The sequence below is a fragment of the Cynara cardunculus genome (assembly GCF_001531365.2).
Source record: "Cynara cardunculus var. scolymus isolate 2C chromosome LG 16, CcrdV1, whole genome shotgun sequence".
NCBI classification, from domain to species: domain Eukaryota; kingdom Viridiplantae; phylum Streptophyta; class Magnoliopsida; order Asterales; family Asteraceae; genus Cynara; species Cynara cardunculus.
The window spans coordinates 21,496,101-21,517,038 of record NC_037543.1 but is presented as its reverse complement, the minus strand read 5'-3'; the positions used below and the strand labels follow the sequence as shown (position 1 = coordinate 21,517,038).

Genomic DNA, 20,938 nt, shown 5'->3' with positions numbered 1-20,938 from the left:
AATAAAAATATAGAAAACATATAAAAATAATAAATAAAAATTTGAAAAACATAAAATACAATGAATATAATTTAAAAAATGAATCAAATGTAAAAAGGAGATCCATTTGATGTTTTAGAAAAAAATTAAATTTTATTTTGAGGTTATATTAGTAAAACACAAGTTTATTCCACCTTGTTCCATATGATAGAGGTAGAACAGGTTTGTTCCATTTTGTTCCACTCTGATCATGTATATTCCATAAAAAATGTCTCCAAACATAAAACAATGATTCATGTTCAATTATGTCATGTCGAGTATACCAAACTCACCATGTGATAACATTTTAGAGGCTTTTGATGGTTTCTTTATCTAATGTTTCACAAAAACACTGACATTTTTGTAAATAAATGGAACTTCAATAATATGTATAGTGACCAAAGGAAACGGACCTTCACCTACCACATTTCACACATGTTTAGTCGGCTTCACATTCATTAATTCTTAAAGTTGCAGTTATGTAATACAAGTAGGTAAACAAATGTCGGTGCAGTTGAAGGTAGCAAAAGTCTTCATTGAAAAAAGGCTATTCTCTACAAAACACGCACAATTAGCTCCATCGCATCAGTAGCTCTAGCGTCTTCTAACCTTGTACTCAACCCAACATACAAAACCCATATAAACGGAATTTTGACTACTTGATGCACGACATTTTGGTTAAATTGTTTTTGTTCAATCCTAATGTCTATGGTATTGCATGTATACTTTAAAGACAAAAAAAAAAAAAAAAAAAAAAAAAAAAAAAAAAAAAAACCTTATAGCATCTTCCAAATACAAATAAGCCGTTTTCTGGCAACTCCGAGGACCCATCAAACGACTGCAACATACACACGAGCTTGATTTGAAACGAGACATAAGCTCAACTCATACTCAAGTTTGTGCAAAAAGTATTTGTAACCAGCAACCCTCAAACCAACTTACACAGCTCTATTGGAAAATCAGGTACACAGTGACTCGCTAAATAGTTGGCATTAAAGCTCAGTAACCACAAGAAGCTCAATCTTCAAATGAATTGTAACTCACACAATAAGGTTGAACCCTCATCTCTTTGTGTAAGTTCTAGACATATTGTTCTTCCATGAGCCTGATACAAGCTTCTTACGCTCAAAAACTCTTAATCTTGTTTCCTAGCCACGAAAGATTTCACCCCAACTGATTTACACAACATAAGAGTTAGAATCAGAGTCCAAAGATAAGATGAATGGAAGATCGTATTCTTGGTTGCTTCCTCTTCACTCCGACTTCTCAAATCAAGATCAAACCCAATCAAAGGCTAACGTATCCATGTCCAATATCAACTCTAGTGAATTTTACTCGAACCGTCTACCTATACGAAACCATGTAGGATTGTTAGTCTATCTTCAGGGACTGAAGTGTAAAATCTTGATAACCAGAAGGGTGCTTCTAGTAATTTATCAAAACTAAAAAACTAACCAAATTGGCGGGAAAATGTATAAAACACAATGAAATCGCCATTAACGGCCATTGAAGCTGCCAAATGCTAGGTATCAAAGTCCATGGAGATGGGGATAAATTCATTCTTCTGGTTTTCGGCAAGAAACGGGCAAAAAAAAAAAGAATAATTCATTCAAAAAAATTCAGAAAATCTTTGATGTTGACCAACAAATCTTCATCAAATTTGACCAAATCTTGATGATTTGCATCTGGATTTTTGTCATGGAAGATATTTTTGCCTCATACAAAAAAAAGAAGATATGAAGTAATCCCAGAAACATTAATCTCAGATCTCGAATTGCTCTTAGAAAGGGACAAAAGCTAGCATCTTTACCTGATTCCGGCGACATTTCCCTTGTATTTCCGGCTGGAAATTATGGAGCAATTCAGGCAGATCGGAGAAGTTGCCAGAAGTCTGAAGGCGTTGATGGTTTTCCGGGATGAAATCCAGATAAACCGCCGCCATTGTTGTTTACTGCTCGATATGCTCGGTCTTGCATACGAATCAGTAGCCAAAGAGATGAAGTGAAATCTGATATTCAAAGAGAAGCAAACAAAATGGAAGGTAATCGAGCAGCCACTAAAGGAGCTCCATAGGATCTTTAATGAAATCGAGATATATATCCGGCAATCATTAGAACCGAAAGACAGATGGGTACATGTGATTACGTTTTACCAGAACAAAGATTGTGTCGAGTTTCACATCCATAATCTTCTTTCATGCGTTCCTGTTGTCATCGAAGCGATTGAGATGGCCGGAGAATTATCCGGGTGGGACCCAGACGAGATGCAAAAGAGACGGTTAGTTTATGCGATGAAATATCGAAAAGATTGTCAAGATCCGAAGGTATTTCAGTGGAGATTCGAGAAAGAGTACCTGGTTTCGCAAGATTTATGCAAACAGATCGATTCCGTTTGGGAAGAAGATAGATGGGTTCTTCTTAGTCAGATGATTAAGAGAAAAAACTCAAGCACAAAGCTTGGTCAGCAACTTATTGATATAATTTCGACAAATTTCAGCGAATCTGGGCCGTTGGATCGAAAGCTAAAGCTGCTGCCGTGCTCGATTCTATTGAATTCAAAAGATTACCATACTAGACGGAGATTAGGGAGTGGTCGGGAATACAAGGAGATTCAATGGCGAGGTGCGAGCTTTCTTCTGCGGCAGTTCCATGGAGATATAGAAGAAATAAACCCCGAAATTTCTCGAGGATTCTCTCTTTCGCATCCTAACGTAATGCATTTCTTTTGTGGATTCATCGATGATGAAAAGAAAGTTTTTTCTCGTTATGGAACTCATGAACCGCGATCTTTTGAGCTATATCAAAGAGATTTACGCCAACCAAAAACGATTCCCATTTTCTCCTTCGGCAGCGGTTGATCTTATGATTCAAATCGCACGAGGAATGGAGTATCTCCATTCCGAAGGGATCTATCATGGTCAGTTAAACCCTTTGAACATTCTTGTAAAAACAAGAAATGCATCCACGGATGGATACTTACATGCAAAAGTTTCAGGATTTGGGGTATCATCTTCAATCAGTCTGATATCAATAACGCAAACAAATCAGAATGAAACACAGTCGTTCATCTGGTATGCTCCCGAGATATTAGCTGAACAAGAACAATTGGGAAACAACTGGAAATGCAAATTCACGGAGAAATCCGATGTCTAAAGTTTCGGGATGATTTGTTTTCAGCCTTTAACGGGAAAAGTACCTTTCGAGGACAACCATCTTCAAGGGGATAAAATGAGCCGAAACATTAGAGCAGGAGAGAGGCCGCTTTTCCCTTTCCATACCCCGAAATATCTCACAAACTTGACACGAAGATGTTGGCACGCTGATCCTAATCAAAGGCCAAGCTTTTCGTCAATATGCAGGATTCTTCGCTACATCAAGCGGTTTTTACTGTTGAACCCTGATCACAACAATCCGGATTCGCCAACACCAATAGTGGATTACTGTGAAACAGAAGCCGGGCTTCTCAAGAAATTCCCGTCTTGGGGTAATAATAATGTCTTTCCATTGTCACAGAACCCGTTCCAAATGTTTGCATATAGAGTGGCGGAAAAAGAAAGGTCAAATGCAAGTCAGAGAGAAATTTCGGAATCAGTAAGCGAAGAGGATGATAACTCAGTTGTGGATTACTCAATCTCTGAAAGGAATCCTTTTTTGCCCAAAGTTCCACCAAGGAAATCCATGTCAACAGAGATAGATGACAGAGTATCCCGGAGAAAGTCCGTCTTTCAACCTGAAATTTTAACCAAGATATCCATGTCAGCAAAGAGATCGAACGATCTAATAGTCAAGAAACAACCAGGTTCTTCTTCTTTCAAATGATATATGATCATAAACCATAAACATTTTGAGAACCGTGAGAACCAGTATATATAGAGTGACATTCAGAGGAAAACCCCCAAAAAATGAAAAACAGAGGAACACCCTAATAATTGTTCATCTTTACGGTATGCACATGTGCATACAAGGAATTGAAGATGTTTCATGGTCTTTACGCATGTGTCATGTTATGCACATGTGCATACCAAACAAATTACTAGTATGCACATGTGCAAACCGTACAGATGAATGGTAACCAGGGTGTTCCTCAATTCTTCATGTTTTTGCGGTTTTCTACTGAACCTGAACCTATGAAGTTCAGCGATTATATACATCAATTCATATATACCTCCATACATAGTAGATATGAATTGATGAATATACTCATTGACAAAATACATATTTTGACAAAGTAGATGCATCAATGCATACATTGGTTCTCGTGGTTCTCAAAATATTTATGGTTCTCGTTTGAACCTCCCCGATAAGTATATATATTTGTAGAATTCTTACTATTAAATTGATTCCAAAGGGACTCCAAGAGGACGATCTAAACCCCCACCATTGTATTCTCCAGGGAAAAAGGATGAATTATGAAACCCAACCGTCTAATCCTGCAAACTGAAGAACATCGAAAGGACACTTGTCAGATTCCGAGCTTACCTGGACTTCAATAAAATCCAACAAAATGTACATCAAATTCTGGGATTATGAAACTTCAATAGAGCAAAATGATTTATGGAACAAGAGTTGTATAAAGTGAAGAAATTGAAAGGCATTTGTTCTAACCTGTTTGGTTTGTTTTTCATCAATTCCTGTATGGATAAAGGTGTTTGTGTGGAATAATCTGTCTGTACAGATTGAGAAGGTTTTTGTTTGGCAGGGTTTTTTCATAGATGGAAGGAGCGTTTTTTTTAATTGGGAAGGGCAGGTTTGGAGAAAAAAGCTTTATCCATAAAGCTCTCCTTAGAAGCTTACTGAATAAGCCACTTTCTATATCATTAAGCCACTACCAAACAAATGTATAGATGACCGAATAAGTTGCAAGTGCCACTAAGCTAATTAAACTGCTAGGCCCTAAAACTGCATAGGTTATCCTAGAGCATTTTCACGTTGAGTTGTTTGGGCATGTGTCATCAGAATTGCATGATCCTTTTTCACACTTTACAATAAAATGTTCCTTTTACCAATGAAAAAATGCATACAAAATAGTAAGAATTTTCAGAAATTAAAAGAATGATTATTTATGATTTCAAAAGGGTAGAACGATATGGTAGATGATAATAACATCCATTACAAATAGCACTTCTTTGCAAAATTAAGATAGAGAATTAAGGAAATACAGTGGCCAAGTTAGCAATGAAGTGTTTGACTTTAATATCATCGGGGTGTTCTTCAAGAATTTAGAATAGCTCAACTATCACAAATCACCAAGAAACCTGAAGAACTTGCAAAGTAACCATAACTATATAGCATTCTACAATGAATGATATGATAGATGACTATTTGTCAATTATCTAAAATATCCTTCGACAAAGACAAAGACAAACAAGAAAGTCTTGTGGAACCAAACCAGTATCATCAATTTATTTGTAATAATGGGAATGAGTAAATAGGTAAGTTAATTAACATGCATTTTTTCCAGAAAAGGAAAATTTTCAAGGGCATCCCCGGAATGTTGCAACTTTCATGGGATGGTGGGAGTATTTTCCTGTTTTCGTCTAATCTCCCTTTGAGCATGTAATAAAGTGTCTAAAATGTAGCATCATAGTTCAATGGTCAGATACTAGCATTAACGATAAAGCTAAACATTTGATTCTTAAATTTCAACATGACAAGTTCACAAAACTAATCTTAAATTTCATTGATGGGCAAACTAAGAGGATATTCAACTAAAGCCTTAGGGGCTGTTTGGTTGATCTTCCATTAAGTCCTATATGAATAAAGTTGTCTGTGTGGATTAATCTGCCTATATAGATTGAGAAGGTTTTTGTTTGGTTGGGGGGGGGTTATAGATGGAATGAGCGTGCTTTTTCATTGGGAGGGGCAGGTTGGGAAAAGACTTGGCTTTTTGCATAAAGCTCCCCTCTAAAAGGAATAAGCCACTTTCTATATCATTAAGACACTACCAAACACTCATATATAGCTGACCCAATAAGTTGCGAGTCCCATTAAACTCATTAAGCTGCTAACAAACAAGCCCTTAGTAAGCTGTGAGAATAGTGCAAAATGAAAACTAGAAGAAGACGCTCACAAACAAATAAGAATAAAGAGTGAACTTAAACGTCGAAGGCTGCATACCTCAAACTAGAAGCCCAACTGATTGCTTTACCAGGGAAAGAAGAGCCATTTTGCTCAAAGGTCGAAGCCCTCATACCTCAATTACACAGCTAAAGCATCCCACCATGATTTTACTCATGTGGTAAGAGCCCTCTCCCAATTCCTAGGAGGAAAGTATAACCAACAGATAGGGTGTTGCTTGTAATATTGTGAAAGATTTTCTGGCTATCATTTAGTCTTGGAGCATTCACGCCCATATTTTCGTACACAAATTAGTTATTTGAAAAATGTCATTGCCTGTTGGAACTTCTTTATGGGTCATTTCTGCATTAGTTGCTTATAACAACGACTGAAGGTACTTCCTTTGGGATGCTCTGATTATAGTATTAGTGCTCATAGTTGCTCTTCACAACATTTTAAGCACTTTTATACTTCCACCTGAATTGGCAGCAACGATCATATTTGTTTTCTCCCTCCAGCAAACACTGGAAACAAAGTGTGGTGCATTGCCATCACCATTCTCATCACCAGCTATGGGATCAATAGATCCAAACTTGTAGGAAATAATAGGCATTGAGAAACTTCTATGATAAGCATAAACCTGAAAAGAAAAGAAACCATTAAGCACTGGCTGAGTTTCAAAATGAACTTCAATCACAAGCGACTCACATACTCGTGAATCGTGATCTCTCCAAATAAATTAGATTATGGATAGTAAGGTTGTCACCATGCTTTTGAAAACAAGAAAATGTTCCATTATGAGAAGTAGGCACAGAAGTCCTCCGAGTTCCAGTGAGACCAAGTAAGGAACATCCCAGTCAATCCTCAATTCTGTAAAGGTGCGTTTGGTACACTGGACAGGACAGATTAGGGATTAATGTTCCATGTTTGGCAAGACCTTTCTGTGGAACAGAGTGGAACAGGCTTGTTCCATCCCCACCCCGTAAAACAAGGTGGAACAGACCACTATTTTACCAATATAACCTCAAAATAAAACTTAATTCTCTTTTAAAACATCATAAACGCCTCACTGTTTACATTTTATTCATTCTTTAAATTTTATTATTGTATTTTATGCTCTTTAAGCTTTCTTTTTACTGTCCTCAAAATATTATTTTTATGTGGTTTCTATATTTTGATTAATTTATGTAATTTATTAAATGTTATAATTATATATATATATATATATATATATATATATATATATTAGAAAGGTATAAAATAAAAGCTGAAAACTACATAAACTTTTCATTTTTGTGTCATTTTAATCGTGTTGACGAAAAATTTCTAATGATATATTTTGCTATAGAAAATATTTATTTTATTATAATTTAATAAATTACATAAATTAATCAAATTATAAAATATACAAACAATTTATCAGGGGTAAATTAGTCATTTTATCTGTTCTGTCCTATACAGTTTTGTCTTACCAAATGTTGAACAACTGTTTTGTTCTGTCTTGTCCTGTCCTGTCTGGATACCAAACGCACCCTAAAAGACATGATAGGCAAAATAATATGATGTAATCAAATTGGAATGGTTTCGGTAGCAATAATACCTCATTGGATTCAGAACCACACGCTATATATCCGTCCAGAACAGATAAACCAACAAAGTTCTAGGGAGAAAAGGGAAGGATCAGATCTAAAAGATGCTCATTAGATAATTTATTAAAACCCGTTAGATGCTTGAAAATTTGGCACAAAGGGTGTCTACCTTCACGTTAGTATGACCCCTGTAGGTCACACAGCAAGCATCAGTGGAAAGCCCCTCTAAACTAGTTTTCTTCAGGTCCCAAAGCTTCAGTGTGTTATCAGTGGATGCAGAAACGAGCGAATCTGAACCCAAAAATTTCACATAGCTTACCGCCTTCTGATGGCCGGCTAATGTGCACCAGGGAATTCTTGTATGTCTAAGATCATAACAATGAATCTTGTAATCAGCAGATCCAAAGGCCAATAGATGTGAGGAACGTGAAGAGAACTGAACACAACAGACATTGGCAGCACTTCTGATCGTGCAGGTTGAAGTTTTCTGTACAAACAGTGACATTCAAAGTTCTGTAAGTTGGCTTTCTAATGATTTATGGCATATGGATTTCAGACTTAAAGTCGTATTCAGGTATATATTATATTTTTCACCCTTTTATGCTTCAAAGAAAATCAAGAAACATGGTTAACTGAGAAAGTAGTTGACTAGCAGGCAATAGTGGCCCTTCAGTGTTATTCTTAGTAATATTTCTAAACAAGGTTAATTTCGGAAGTGGCTGTTGGGTAGGCAACAGTAGCCTTTTGCAGAAATCACAGCAGATAACATGGCTGTTTTTTCTATGTGAACCGTCAAAAAAATTTGATACTATAAGAGACATGGAATAGATATCATTCATTAAATGACATTAACTGGGAATTTTATGCACATATATACCATAAGGTTGCAATTAAGACATGGATGCATGTCATGTGTTATGGTAGTCTACACCCTATTCATGTTCTACTACCATCATTTCTCCATCTTAGTAAATGCTTGTAATCATTGATTGCATTCTTAAGATATGTGCTACTTTGTGTTATGTGTATAGGGTTAGGTTCAGGGGAAAACCACAAAAAAATGAGGAGCACCCTGATAACCGTCCATCTGGATGCTATGTACATGTGCATACAAGTAATTTGTAAGCAATTTTTCCGCTATGCACATGTGCATATTGTCCGGATGAATGCTTACCAGGGTGTTCCTCAGTTTTCATTTTTTGGGGGTTTCCCCGGAACCTCCCTCGGTGTGTATATTTGCCTTTGTATCTGTTCTATGAGTATCTATCAAAATGAAAGTGTTTTTCCCTTCAAAATTCGATTGTCCTTCAGCCATACAACCTCCCAGATTTTGCAAGTCCGTGCTGTATTGGTGCATTTTCTTGATCATCGAAGTTATTTACTCAAATAGTCTGACAGAGAATTACCTCATTTAAGCTCCATAACTTCACTGAACAATCATCACTTCCACTTGCAAATTGTGTGGGATCCACATGAGAGAACTCAACACACCAAGCCCTCCTTTGGTGTTCTCTATAATGAGATAATCCTTGACCAGTGAATGCGTCCCAAACCTGAGGTCCAACTATGTTGTTTAGTGAGATCATGTTGTGAAAACGAAGAAACATAAAAGTTAGACGTTAGAAACTAAGGGGCTTTTTGGCAGTTCTTGAATGGTCTAATGCAGAATGACTAAAGTGGTCAGAATGATTAAGAGGCTCTGTATGATATAGTGCAAAATGAAATATGGTTGTTTGGTAACTATTCTGAATGGACAGTCTGAATGACAACGAATCAACTTTGCAAGAGTGACAAGCACATGGAATTATGAGAGAGAAGGAAATGCTCAAACCCGCTAGGAAAATATTATATATTTCACAACTTAACTTCCATAAAGCAAGAAACACATACCTGAACCACACCTTCATAATCAGCTGATGCCAAACAATTCTTGAGGTACTTGTTCCAACAAACACAACTAAGCTTAGATTGGTTCAGCAACTCAACCGCAGGATAATTGACATCGATAGAATCATGTAAAAGTGAATCGAAGTCAAAAATCTTGATTTTCTTTGACACACCCGCAGCAGCAATGTAGTTCTCATCACGATCAAAGCTCAAAGAGCAAATTACATTCGCAGAATTCAGAAGATTACCCATTTTTAGCGTACCACATGCCTCAAACTTGCTATATCTTATGAATTTGCATATACTATTCAAAAAATCATCGGTGAAACCAACATACTTCTCTTTCATGGTAGGTTCTTTGACTCCAACTGGATCCAAAGAGCACCTTTCACGATTCCCTAACAAGTCCAGGTCATTTCTTCCATTAGAGACAGTATCAGGAAGTTGGAGTTGGGACTTCTTACTAAAATAAGCACTTTCAAGCTGACTGATATATGTCTTCATCCTTTCCTCCAAAATGTCTGAATCATAGAACATTCTCAATACATTTTCGTGCTGAAAATTCTTTATATCAGTTTCTAAGAACTGTATATTTCCACATAACTCCAAAGCATGCTTTTCCTTTTGTTCTTTCAGTGAAATTAGAAAATCAAGTAAAATCTCAAACTCGACATCTTCATTCTTGTCAACGATTGAAGAAAGATTGCTCTTGAAGTACACCTCTTTGGTTCCGCTTAATAATTCAGATTGCAGGATATCCCTGATACAAATAAAATTTCTTATATTACCAAGTACATCAAAACATGGACCAAACAAAAAGTCCTGTTATATTCAAATGATATCACCTGCTTTAAACTGATCTAGCTATTAATTAACAAAACTCATACCACAAAATATGCTCGATGGTAGTATATTTTCTAATGTGAAATGTGCATGCAAACTTAAGTCTGAAAAATTGAAGCATATTTGTCCCCCACCAGATCCACCTTAAGCTTTAGATGAGTCGATCACTTTGACATAATATCAAGGCTAAGCTGGCAAGGTTGAAGCTGCTTGCATATGCTTCCCTTATACTCCTTCCGTGCCAAAATAAATGTCCACAATGAAAATGACACATAGTTTTAGAAATATGTAATTATTACACTTTTTAAATAACTAAATGACACATTTTACCCTTGATAATAGAGAGAGAAACTTTCTCAATCTCATAATTAAGGGTAGAAAAAAGTGGAAACTTACTTTTGAAAGTGGACAATTATTTTGGACAAACTAAAATAGAAATGTGGACACTTAATTTGGGACAGAGGGAGTATTTTATACATGAAATTTGCAGTATGTTTGGCTTACATACAATTACGAAACCATTTCTAGCAGGAAGAGAAAGTGGTCATATGTCTACAAGTTTAAGCATTTGAATAAGCGATGACTTAATAGAGAGAGAGTATTTACAGTTTAAGTAGTAAATTGAGATATTAATTCATCTATTATACTCCCTATATCTCAAATAACTGTCCTCCTCGGGGTTTGAATGCCAAACGTAGAATTTCCTGTACTTAAAACAAGTCTATGATAGTTTTATCACCAATTAGTACTATCAGCATATGTTTTGTAGTACTATTACATACAAGTAGTTACCAAGTTTGACGAAGTGATCTTGGCTGTCTGGTCGAACCAATTTAACCTGAGGTGAGACTTGACTTGGTATGTTTAAGTCAAATCTTGACAGGAAGTCCCTAACATAAGGCCGGTTGCTACCAAAGTTTATCCTTGACCCGGGGAGAACTTAACTAGAGCTTTCATCTTAAAAAGGATAGAGGCCTCCATCTAGCACATCTGAAGGTTTTTTGCTCTCTTTACTATGTTGAATAACTTTGTGAATGGGAAAATATTAACAAACAGCATGGACAGGAAACAATCTAGTAGTTGAGATTCACCACACTAGAACAAAAGCATTAATAAGTAGCATGGACATGAAATAATAACTAGAAACACTAAAACACTGAGGGACTCCTTACTGTTCAAGGGTCTGATGGCATTGCAGACCATGGTGTCTTAGAGCATGAGACTCGTAACTTATTTGGTTAGCTATACGTGATTGTTTGGTAGTGGTTTAATGATATAGAAAGTGACTTATTCAGTAAGCTTTTAGGTGTAGCTTTATGCAGAAAGCCAAGTTTTTTCCCAAACCTGTCTCTTCCAATTAAAAAACATGCTCCTTCCATTTATGAAGACCCTCCCAAACAAAAATCTTCCCAATCTATACAGACAGATTAATCCACATAGACAGTTTTATCCATACACGCTTAGTGGAAAACCAACCAAACAGCCCCTTAATGTCCTTGGAAATCATGCTGCTAAAGTACCCTTCTTAGGCTAAAGAAGATTACTAAATAAAAGTTTCTATACTATGCAGTTGACCAATAAAATGTTTAAGCAGAAATACCTTGTTGTTGGCCGAGATGAAGGCTGAGGATGAAGCAGCCATAAACAGAACCCAGCTTCCTGTGGATTTTCAGAAATAAAACTTGGTGGAAGGATCCGGTTACGTAAATCTGATATCGCTGCAGAATGCATCTCTAGTGATACAAATGAGCAGAGTAACTGGTGGGGAAAAGATCAAGTCAGTCTAAGATCATAAATAAACAGCATTGTTTCCTTGAATCAAAGCTATATCACTAAATAAAGGTATCACAACTGTATTTGGGGGCAAGTCGGTGGTTCATACACTCAAAGGTCTTCCTGGCAAGGGGAAAGAAACAAAAATCACCCTTCTGTTGGGTATTAGACTAGTGCTAGTCCCACATAGGAAAACCTTTAGAATTTTTGTGGGTTTATAAGCCTAAAACCACACTAGTTATTAAAATGGAGAAAAGCCCAAGGAAACGGTTTGCATTGGTATTCAGTGAGGGTGTGATAAATATTTAATGATATAATTGGAACAGAGTCTAATGCGAGTTACCACACGGCTTAACTCGCACCAAAACCCGCCCTTGGTCTCCGTTTGTTGTCGATGAAAACAGACATAATGCGAGTTACCACGCGGGTAAACCTGCGCCCAAACTCCCAATGCTTTCTGGCGGTTTCTGACTGTTGAATTCAGTTGGCAGTGCAAAGCTGTAAATACCTTACCATTCCCTCCATTTTAACACATGAAAATTCCCTCCATTTTCTCTCCAATTCTCCATTGCTTTCTAATGAGCATATTATCAATTTGATGGGATTAAATTGACGTGCCACAAGCCAATCGGATAGTTGTATCCTCTAGATGACGTCCAGAACCAAGCATGATTGAGGACGAAATTTCAACTTAGGACACTGCAAAAGCAGGCCTCTATTTATTTTATCTACTTCAATTCGTGATATTCTTCATCAAGAAGGTACACGATTCTTGTTTGAATCGATTTTGTTACGCAAGTTTCATAGATTATTTGTTTGTTTTACATTATTGTATCGCTTTGTCATAGAACCTTCAAGAACTAACAGTCCCAAAAGAAACATGGTTCAACAAGTAATGTGCCATAAGAAATGAGTCCACTCAAAATTGTGCATGTTCAAACTTATACAGAAAATGGCTTTCATCATTCAGCTCATGGGAGGTGGAAAATCCTACATCACTAGAACCTCAGTTGGCAAGCAACATACCCCTCTGTCCTGTCACAATGGCTTGACTGGGGCAATGCTATCAAGATACAAATGCAACCGCTGCTGGGAGTATGCCACTGTGGGCCACAAGGAAAGGTAAACTTAGGGCCATTTGTTGGCAGCTTAATGAGATTAATGGGACTCACAGCTTATTCAATGATCTATACATGATTGTTTGGTAGTGGCTTAATTATATAGAAAGTGGCTTGTTCAGTAAGCTTCTAAGGAGGAGTTTTATGCAGAAAGTCAAGTTTTTCCTAAACCTGCCACTCCCAATCAAAAAATGTGTTCCTTCCATCTAAGAAAATCCCTCCCAAACAAAAACCTTCATAATGCATACAGATAAACTAATCCACACAGACAACCTTATCCATACAGGACTTAATGGAAAACCAACTAAACAGCCCCTTAGCTATTGATGTGTGACTGTGTGTATGTTGAGATAGATGCAACAATCATTATTGGGAACATGTCACTGAAACTCCAAGATCAAGAAGAGATAGCTTACACATGAAAAACATTTGTAGCATGGAAACTATAACTGAAAGTAGCTTTAAGCAGATTTTAAAAGCTTTAATGCATGTACTAACTATTGCTTTGTTGCAACTAGAAGCATTGATATCGATATGGAGTAAAATTTCAAGAACCACAAATAAAAATAGATGGACAAGAATATATGACAACGAAAGAGAACAGTCTTCTCAGTTCTTACCTCAAACAAGAGAATGCCGAGGCTATAGACATTTGCTGATAATAGATCCCTCCCATAGAGCTCCTCTGGACAAGCATACCAATTCTTTTCCAGTTCAACATCTACAGAATACGACTCTGGCCCTGGCTTATGTTTTCTATTATTTTGAGCACCATGTCCATGATTAAAATGCAGACCATGCAGACCTTGACTTCTGGAATTAAGCTTATCCAAAAATTTGCTGTTAGTGGCTTGATGTGTACTTGAATGTAATTTTTCTCCTATTTGGTTCATGATGTCTTCAGCCTTTTGCTGCTTCACATCTAATTGACAGTTGATACTACTTCCCTGTTCAAACCCCCACTTCCGACCATTATTTTGGTCTGTAATAGTCATTACTTTGTCTTCAGTTGAAGAATCAAAGTAAATGATCTCATTTGATGGCAACAAAATAAAACTTGAAAGCCATAAACCTTGCAAGGCGTTTCCTTGAGAGTGTGCCATATCGACAGTCTGAACAACCTGCCTATATATCTGCAGCCTCTCAGCTTTATTCACCTCAATAGAACTGTTCTTTAGCCACTTCCTCAAGCTCATCCCTTGGATATATGGTTCTGGAATTCCTTTGTTGGAAGTTTCTTGAGGAAAATCAACATTTTGTCCACTTAAATCTAACGATATATCAGTAGTCATTCTGCTGATGAGATCCTTTTTGTCAGTATCCTGAGTCATTTCTGCAGCATTGAACTCATTAGTAATGCCTGCACTTTCACACAGAATCCCCATGCCCCTTGTAGATTGCCTAACAACAAAATCAGAGAAGTTCACTGAGCTTGATACCTTCAACCTCTTATCCCTAAGTGGAAGGCTATCAGATGGTTGTTCTTTTGGATCTTGATTAGCCCACCAAGCTTTACCATTTGCAGGATCTAAAGACAAACTTGACAAGTCTTTTTGAGAAACCATCAATGTCGGTTCCCCTTCCTGGGAACCGAAATGTCCACATGGATTACTTCTGCTAGCCCTTACCAAATTAGGAAAGTTATACCTTGAGCCTTGCCTAATATACTCCCTTGTGCCCGAGCTGCTTGCAATATTTGGGTTCAGAAGGCTATAATTTCTCGCATTTGTCTCATTACCCAAGAATCCAGTATCACTTATGCGAATGGGTCTTGTATCAGCTTGCCTTGAACTTTCACCATGCCTATTCATACTGGCCATTGTGCTAAACCTCTGTGATTCCAAGTTACAAGTTTCAACATCTATATGATTACCAAGTATTTCCAACTTGTCCATTTCCATTTTCCCATCATCTTCTTCCATCACAAAGCAGAAGGAAAGAGACTCACTCAACCAGGTAGAAAGTAGCTTTCATGACAGACCTACCCAAATCAGGATTACAATAATTACTTAATCATCATACATGAATAGATAAGAAAGTAGAGGGAGGTTCAGGGACAAACCTCCAAAAAAATGAAAAACTGAGGAACACCCTGTTAACCATTCATCTGGACGGTATGCACATGTGCATACAAGTAATTGAAGTTGTTTCTTGGTTTTTATGCACGTGTGCATGCTATGCACATGTGCTACAGGAAAAAATGCTTACAAATTACTTGTACGCACATGTGCATACCGTCCTGATGAAAGGTTATCAAGGTGTTCCTCAGTTTTTCTTCCTTTTTTGCGGTTTTTCCCTGAACCTGACCCTAAGAAAGTAAACCTTAAATATACACACTCATTTCATGAATTAGAGTGTATACAAAAATTCCGACTTTTACAAATCAATGACCAATATTCTACAACTGAAATTGATCTATATTCACTTAACCATCAGAAACAATGAGTTTCATAAGTAGTTTTCCTTGTCAAGTAGCATGTTATACAGATGCAGGTACTGATATTGCTGCAACAACCACTACCGCGCCTCCGCCAGTTCGTAACGATCTTCCAAACCAAATAAAACATAGCTTTTCCTTCGTATGCACAAAGTTTTTCTGAACTAACATCAATTATACCAAATTCTTCATCCAAATTTGGTACTATTATATATGTATGTATTTATGTATATGAAAATTGTGTAAAAATGTTTATAAAATAAATTATTTAACTATTACTTGATTTGTGTCATTTACAAGTATTACATGATTATATAAAATCATCAAACAATTTTTAGAGGTAACTTTCCTGTCCTATCAAACCTTAGTCATACCAAACACCAGACGGACAATTTTTGTCTTGTCCACTCCGGTCCACGTATCAAATGCTGCCTTAGGGCCTTAATTCTATCTATGAGATGTAACACTTAGTATCAAATTTGAATTTTACATTTCACAATTGACTTTCTAAATCAAACTAGATATGTAATTCTTAACCAAAGAAGTATTAAACAAAAAGGCCAGCATGAAAACAAATCTTTAATCGACACCGATCTTTACTTCACCAAACTGGCTTGCAATCCTTTACAAATAGTTTAATCAACAAAGCTGGAAATCCCAAGACTATCAAATAATTATACTGATTTTTACACAAAACTTATCAAAAATTAAGCAAAAGCCTTGCAAATTGCTAATTTTATCTTGATCTACACCTACATTTCCCTTCCAAATACTACAATGTTGCTTACAAAATCTACAAGTAGCAGCTTATATTAAACAAGAAAAATCCTACAAAAACATTAAACTTCTCCATTTTGAATTTTGAACAACACACCCGCTTTTCAGAATTCCAAGACCTTTACATACCAAAATATTCTGTAAAATTGCAGCTTATAAAGAAATAAAATACGATCATATCATGCCCATAAAATAATCGAAAAACCGAACTCCAAAACAAAATTAATACAAATAAAAGGTAATCTAATTGTGATCAGAACATAAAATCAAAGATAAAAAACAGCATATATCAAACGTTTAACAGATCGCCACACACTGGATAAGCTTTCATACCTTTTGATCAACTTCAAATTATTTGCTTCTGATCGGAATCAAATCATTGCTGAATCCATATATTGAAGACACAGTGATCCATGGAGCTTTTTTGGTTTCAATTTGGACAAAAATATCAAGCATTTATACGATCTGAGGATAACATCCATCTATGATTAATCGAATCCCTATCGCATCCCATTAATTTTTTTATTATTTGGCACGTAATCTAATAAAAATATTTAAGTATTACTTTAAAATTTTATATTCTAAATTTTATTTTTGAAATAAACCGATACTCTGCTTCATCAATTTTATCATTAATTATATTATATTAATATATTTAATAAAATATTATTTTTTTCTTTTAAACACTTAATTTTTATGTTCTCGTTCGTGAGAAATAACTAAATATTATTTTCTTTCTCTTGAAGATTTCTATTTTCTATCTTATCTTTTTTATTTTATCTATTTTAACATACGGTGTAACATGGTTGTTGGAGCAAAAATATACCTTTAAGGGTTTCTTTGTTTCTTGGTATTTAACTCTTAATACCTCTGAAATCTGATTCAGTTAAACTTTTTCGGTATTAAGAGCGTTTGTTTGTTTTTAAATAAGAGCTTAAAGCCTCTGAGTTTCATCTAAAATTTTAAGTGGTATATTGATTCTTAATACCTCTTTAAATTCTCTCTCATCTTTTAATATCCATATCTCCTCTCCAGGTATCGCTCTCTCAACTATCAAGATCTCGATCATTCACCTCTGAGATTTTCTACTGCTTTTTTTCTTTCGATCTCTCATCTCTCAATATCTCATAACTCTCCATCTCACACCTCTGAAGATCTTCAAATTTCCTTTTTTTACTGCTTTTTATTTTGTTTCTCAATGTTTTATGTTCTTGATGGGTTATCGATCTCCTTTTTTCTACTGCTTCTACGTTTTATCAATCTCCTTTTTCCAAGGCATATATTCTTTTCTACTGCTTTTCATGAAAAAATAGTTGATATGTTCATATTTTACTTGAGATTTGGTTACTGGGTTTGGGTTTGATTTTGAATCAATCGAATCTTGCCTCTGTTTGCCATGGAAAACCCAAAATTTTATGTTCATAGAGGGATTTTGTAAATCAAATCAGGGTCATTAGTAGATTGTAAGCTTGCTATTTGGTTGAACTCGCAAAATAGAAATCGTTACAAGTAAGCAGTTGGAGTATTATTACAATTTGAGGCACTACGATAAGAAAACAATGTGCCAAATAAACCAAAATTAGGCACATACATAAGAAAGAAGACAAGAGATTACTATTGATGAATGGAAGAAATTTATCCCACTGCTTCATGAGCAAATATTACGGGGGAAAAAGCTTCAGGAAAATAACAACAATGGTTGATTAACATCGACAAAAGACTTGATGGATTTAAATGTAATATGGTGTGAATTAGAAATCAGTGATGATGTACCTCCAATTTCCAAAAGGTAAACAAAGAGAAGTACATATGATTTTGATTCCAACTTCGCGAGGATTTCCTAGCAATCGCAGTTGCCAATGACAACATTAGTTCATCAAAGAGTTGGACAAAATGTGACATGATCAAGACTAATTGAAATTCCAATTTTTAAACTGATACAATTCTAAACCATGAATTAGAGTTCTCAAGCAGCATTTGATTTACAAAATCCCTCTATTTACTTGAGATTTGGTTACTGGGTTCCTTCTTGTTTTACATCGATTTGATAATTTGAACTGGGTTTTTGTTAATTTTGATTCTTGTTCATCTTTGATGTGTTTAGCTTTTGTTCTTGTGGTTAAAGTGATATAAAACGGGTCATAAGCAAGAAATAACACAAGAACCTTAAATATAATTCAGTATCACCGTTAACTATGGCAGATTCTATATGTCGGTATCCCAAACCTCAAATAGATAAGCAATTTTGGACAAAGGATATCAACTGTTAGTCTTTTTTGCATTTATACAAATGAACTTCTTGTTTGGCACTTTTTAAAGAATGACATATTAGTTTGTGATAAACAATTATGTATATTTTGTGTTTAATCATTGAATGAGCTCTTTTCACAATATATTTTTTGATTAACCTGGATATCCAACCCGCTATGAGAACTGATTAATCCCAGGGCGACCACCTGCTTTGTAGATAGTCCGGAGTCACCGCATTTGAACCTCCGTGGCCACAAGGGGATTTTTATTCCTCCTTGGATTTGAACATGAGACCTCCTGGTACTTTTGACCTTTGGAGCCAAGCTCAAACCAATCAGAGACCACCCTTGTGGTTATTTTGGTTTTGGTCAACTTTGCAATATGTGATTCTTATTTGCAATTAGTTGAAGGTTATGATTCATCATATGCAATATATAAATTATTTCTTGTGTGCTAATTAGTGATGGACGACGTGTAGGAGGTTATGATGAATATTTAAGGTAAATAATAATTCGATAATAGTTGCATCACTTTCTTTACTAAATTTATTTTGACTACTAACTTCAATGCAGGGATCAATTGACGTTCTTAATGGAACTTTAATACATGTTATCGTCTCTGTTTAAGAACAACATTTATATAGAGGACAAAGAAATGGTGAATGTTATCAAAATGTTTTGTCAATTTGTGACTTCAACATGATTTTTACATTTGTTGTTGTGAGGTGGGAAGAAATTGCACATGATTTTAGAGTTATGTCTGAAGCTTTAACATATGGTGGTATTGGATTTTCATTTCCTTCTTCAAGTATATTAATGATCTTAGAGGTAATATATTTACTGTGCTCACATTAATAATTCAGATAAATATTATCTATGTGATGATACGTATATAAATACTCGAGGATTTATGGCGCCATATCGTAATGTTAGATATTGGCTCAGAGATTTTCGTCGTTAACGAGCAATGAATAAGTATGAAAAGTTTATTCATTCCCTTGCAAAGTTTAAAAATGTTATTGAACGTTCTTATGGTGTCCTCAAAACACGTTTTTCGATATTGAAAAAAATGATACCATTTACACTTGAGGTTCAAGAAGACGTTATCGCATGCCTTGTGGTTCACAACTTCATACGAAAGGAAAATTTAAGCAATGAGTTATTTTTTGATGTGGTCAAACCAACGAGCAAGAGGACGATGACGAGGATGAGGCTGAAGAAGTTCAATAGCATGGGAGTGTCACTGACCAAACATATATGGCTAGTTTAAGTGGAAAAAATTCTGACACAATTAATGCAAAATGAATATAGATTCTAGTTGTTATGAGACTTTTTGTTTATGTTTTCTATTGTGTTGAATCAATTGACGTATCTCAACTGAATTTTTGGATGTGTTAGAAGTAGATGATAGTTTACAAATAGTTTAAATAGTTGGATAGTATAATTGATTCAGACTTCAGAAACAATATGAATGATTCAGATTTCAGACATAAAAACAAACAGTCTAACTGATTTATATTTCAGCATTCAACATCATTCCTTATAAATCAGAAATTAAGTCAAACTTCAATACCTTCTAAAAACAAATGTCACTTAAATATCTAAATCTCTATTTTAACATAACTATTGAAGATGCTTATAATACTCGATTTTATAGTTACTGGAAATGCTTAAGTTAAAAAAAATGTATTTATTTAATGAAAATATAATTTTAAATACAAAATTGTATTTACCAATAAATGGTGATAAGTAATATTAAATATAAATATAAATATAAATATAAAGAAATCATTTTAAAAATGGTAGAAAGATAAGGTTTATTAATGGGAGAAATCATATTATTTTATTGATTAAGTGTCTTGTTATTTGGGCCACATGACATGATGACCAGCACAGCACAGCAGGCAGCAGTGGCTCGCCACTCCTTGGGCCACATGATGACCATTGGCCTTGACTGCTTGAGCAACATGCTCACCTATGGTCCTGGGTCTAAGCTTCACCCACCTAACCTTAAATATATTACACTATTTTCATAAAATTAAAATAAAATAATTTTAATGTTGATTTCTAATATAAATATAATTTTTTAATATAAAAATATGTTATATTTTAGGGAAAAGTTCAAAAAAACCCAATGGACTTTACTGTTTGGAACGATTAAACCCTTGGACAATTTTTTGGAACAAATAAA

At 35.3% G+C, this 20,938-nt stretch overlaps 1 protein-coding gene and 1 pseudogene across 15 annotated transcripts; one reads left to right on the top strand and one right to left on the bottom strand.

Annotated features, from left to right (window-relative positions):
- Positions 1-877: 877 nt before the first annotated feature.
- LOC112529149 (protein SUPPRESSOR OF PHYA-105 1-like) lies at positions 878-16,909 on the bottom strand. 15 transcript variants are annotated; one of them, XM_025140238.1, is made up of 12 exons: positions 16,832-16,909; positions 13,905-15,265; positions 11,994-12,151; positions 9,554-10,310; positions 9,070-9,216; positions 7,833-8,150; positions 7,675-7,734; positions 6,135-6,714; positions 4,347-4,454; positions 1,829-3,747; positions 1,474-1,530; positions 878-1,366 (listed from the first exon to the last, which is right to left on the bottom strand). In XM_025140238.1, exons 2-8 carry the CDS (start codon positions 15,204-15,206, stop codon positions 6,520-6,522), a joined length of 2,937 nt encoding a protein of 978 aa, XP_024996006.1. In that variant the 5' UTR covers positions 15,207-15,265; positions 16,832-16,909; the 3' UTR covers positions 878-1,366; positions 1,474-1,530; positions 1,829-3,747; positions 4,347-4,454; positions 6,135-6,519. The 15 variants fall into 15 exon arrangements, with proteins under 15 accessions (XP_024996006.1, XP_024996012.1, XP_024996014.1 ...); XM_025140244.1 differs by having other exon boundaries at positions 878-2,026; positions 2,164-2,222; positions 2,372-3,747; XM_025140246.1 differs by having other exon boundaries at positions 878-2,926; positions 2,998-3,038; positions 3,214-3,747.
- LOC112529151 lies at positions 1,857-3,965 on the top strand (annotated as a pseudogene).
- Positions 16,910-20,938: the final 4,029 nt, after the last annotated feature.

Excerpts from the sequence above, each read along its gene's own strand:
- LOC112529149 (XM_025140234.1), bottom strand. The coding sequence starts at position 15,206 with ATGGAAGAAGATGATGGGAAAATGGAAATGGACAAGTTGGAAATACTT. Across the intron at positions 9,217-9,553 it reads ATTATGAAGGTGTGGTTCAG|GTTTGGGACGCATTCACTGG; the intron begins GTATGTGTTTCT and ends GTTGGACCTCAG. Across the intron at positions 7,735-7,832 it reads GGGGTCATACTAACGTGAAG|AACTTTGTTGGTTTATCTGT; the intron begins GTAGACACCCTT and ends TTTTCTCCCTAG.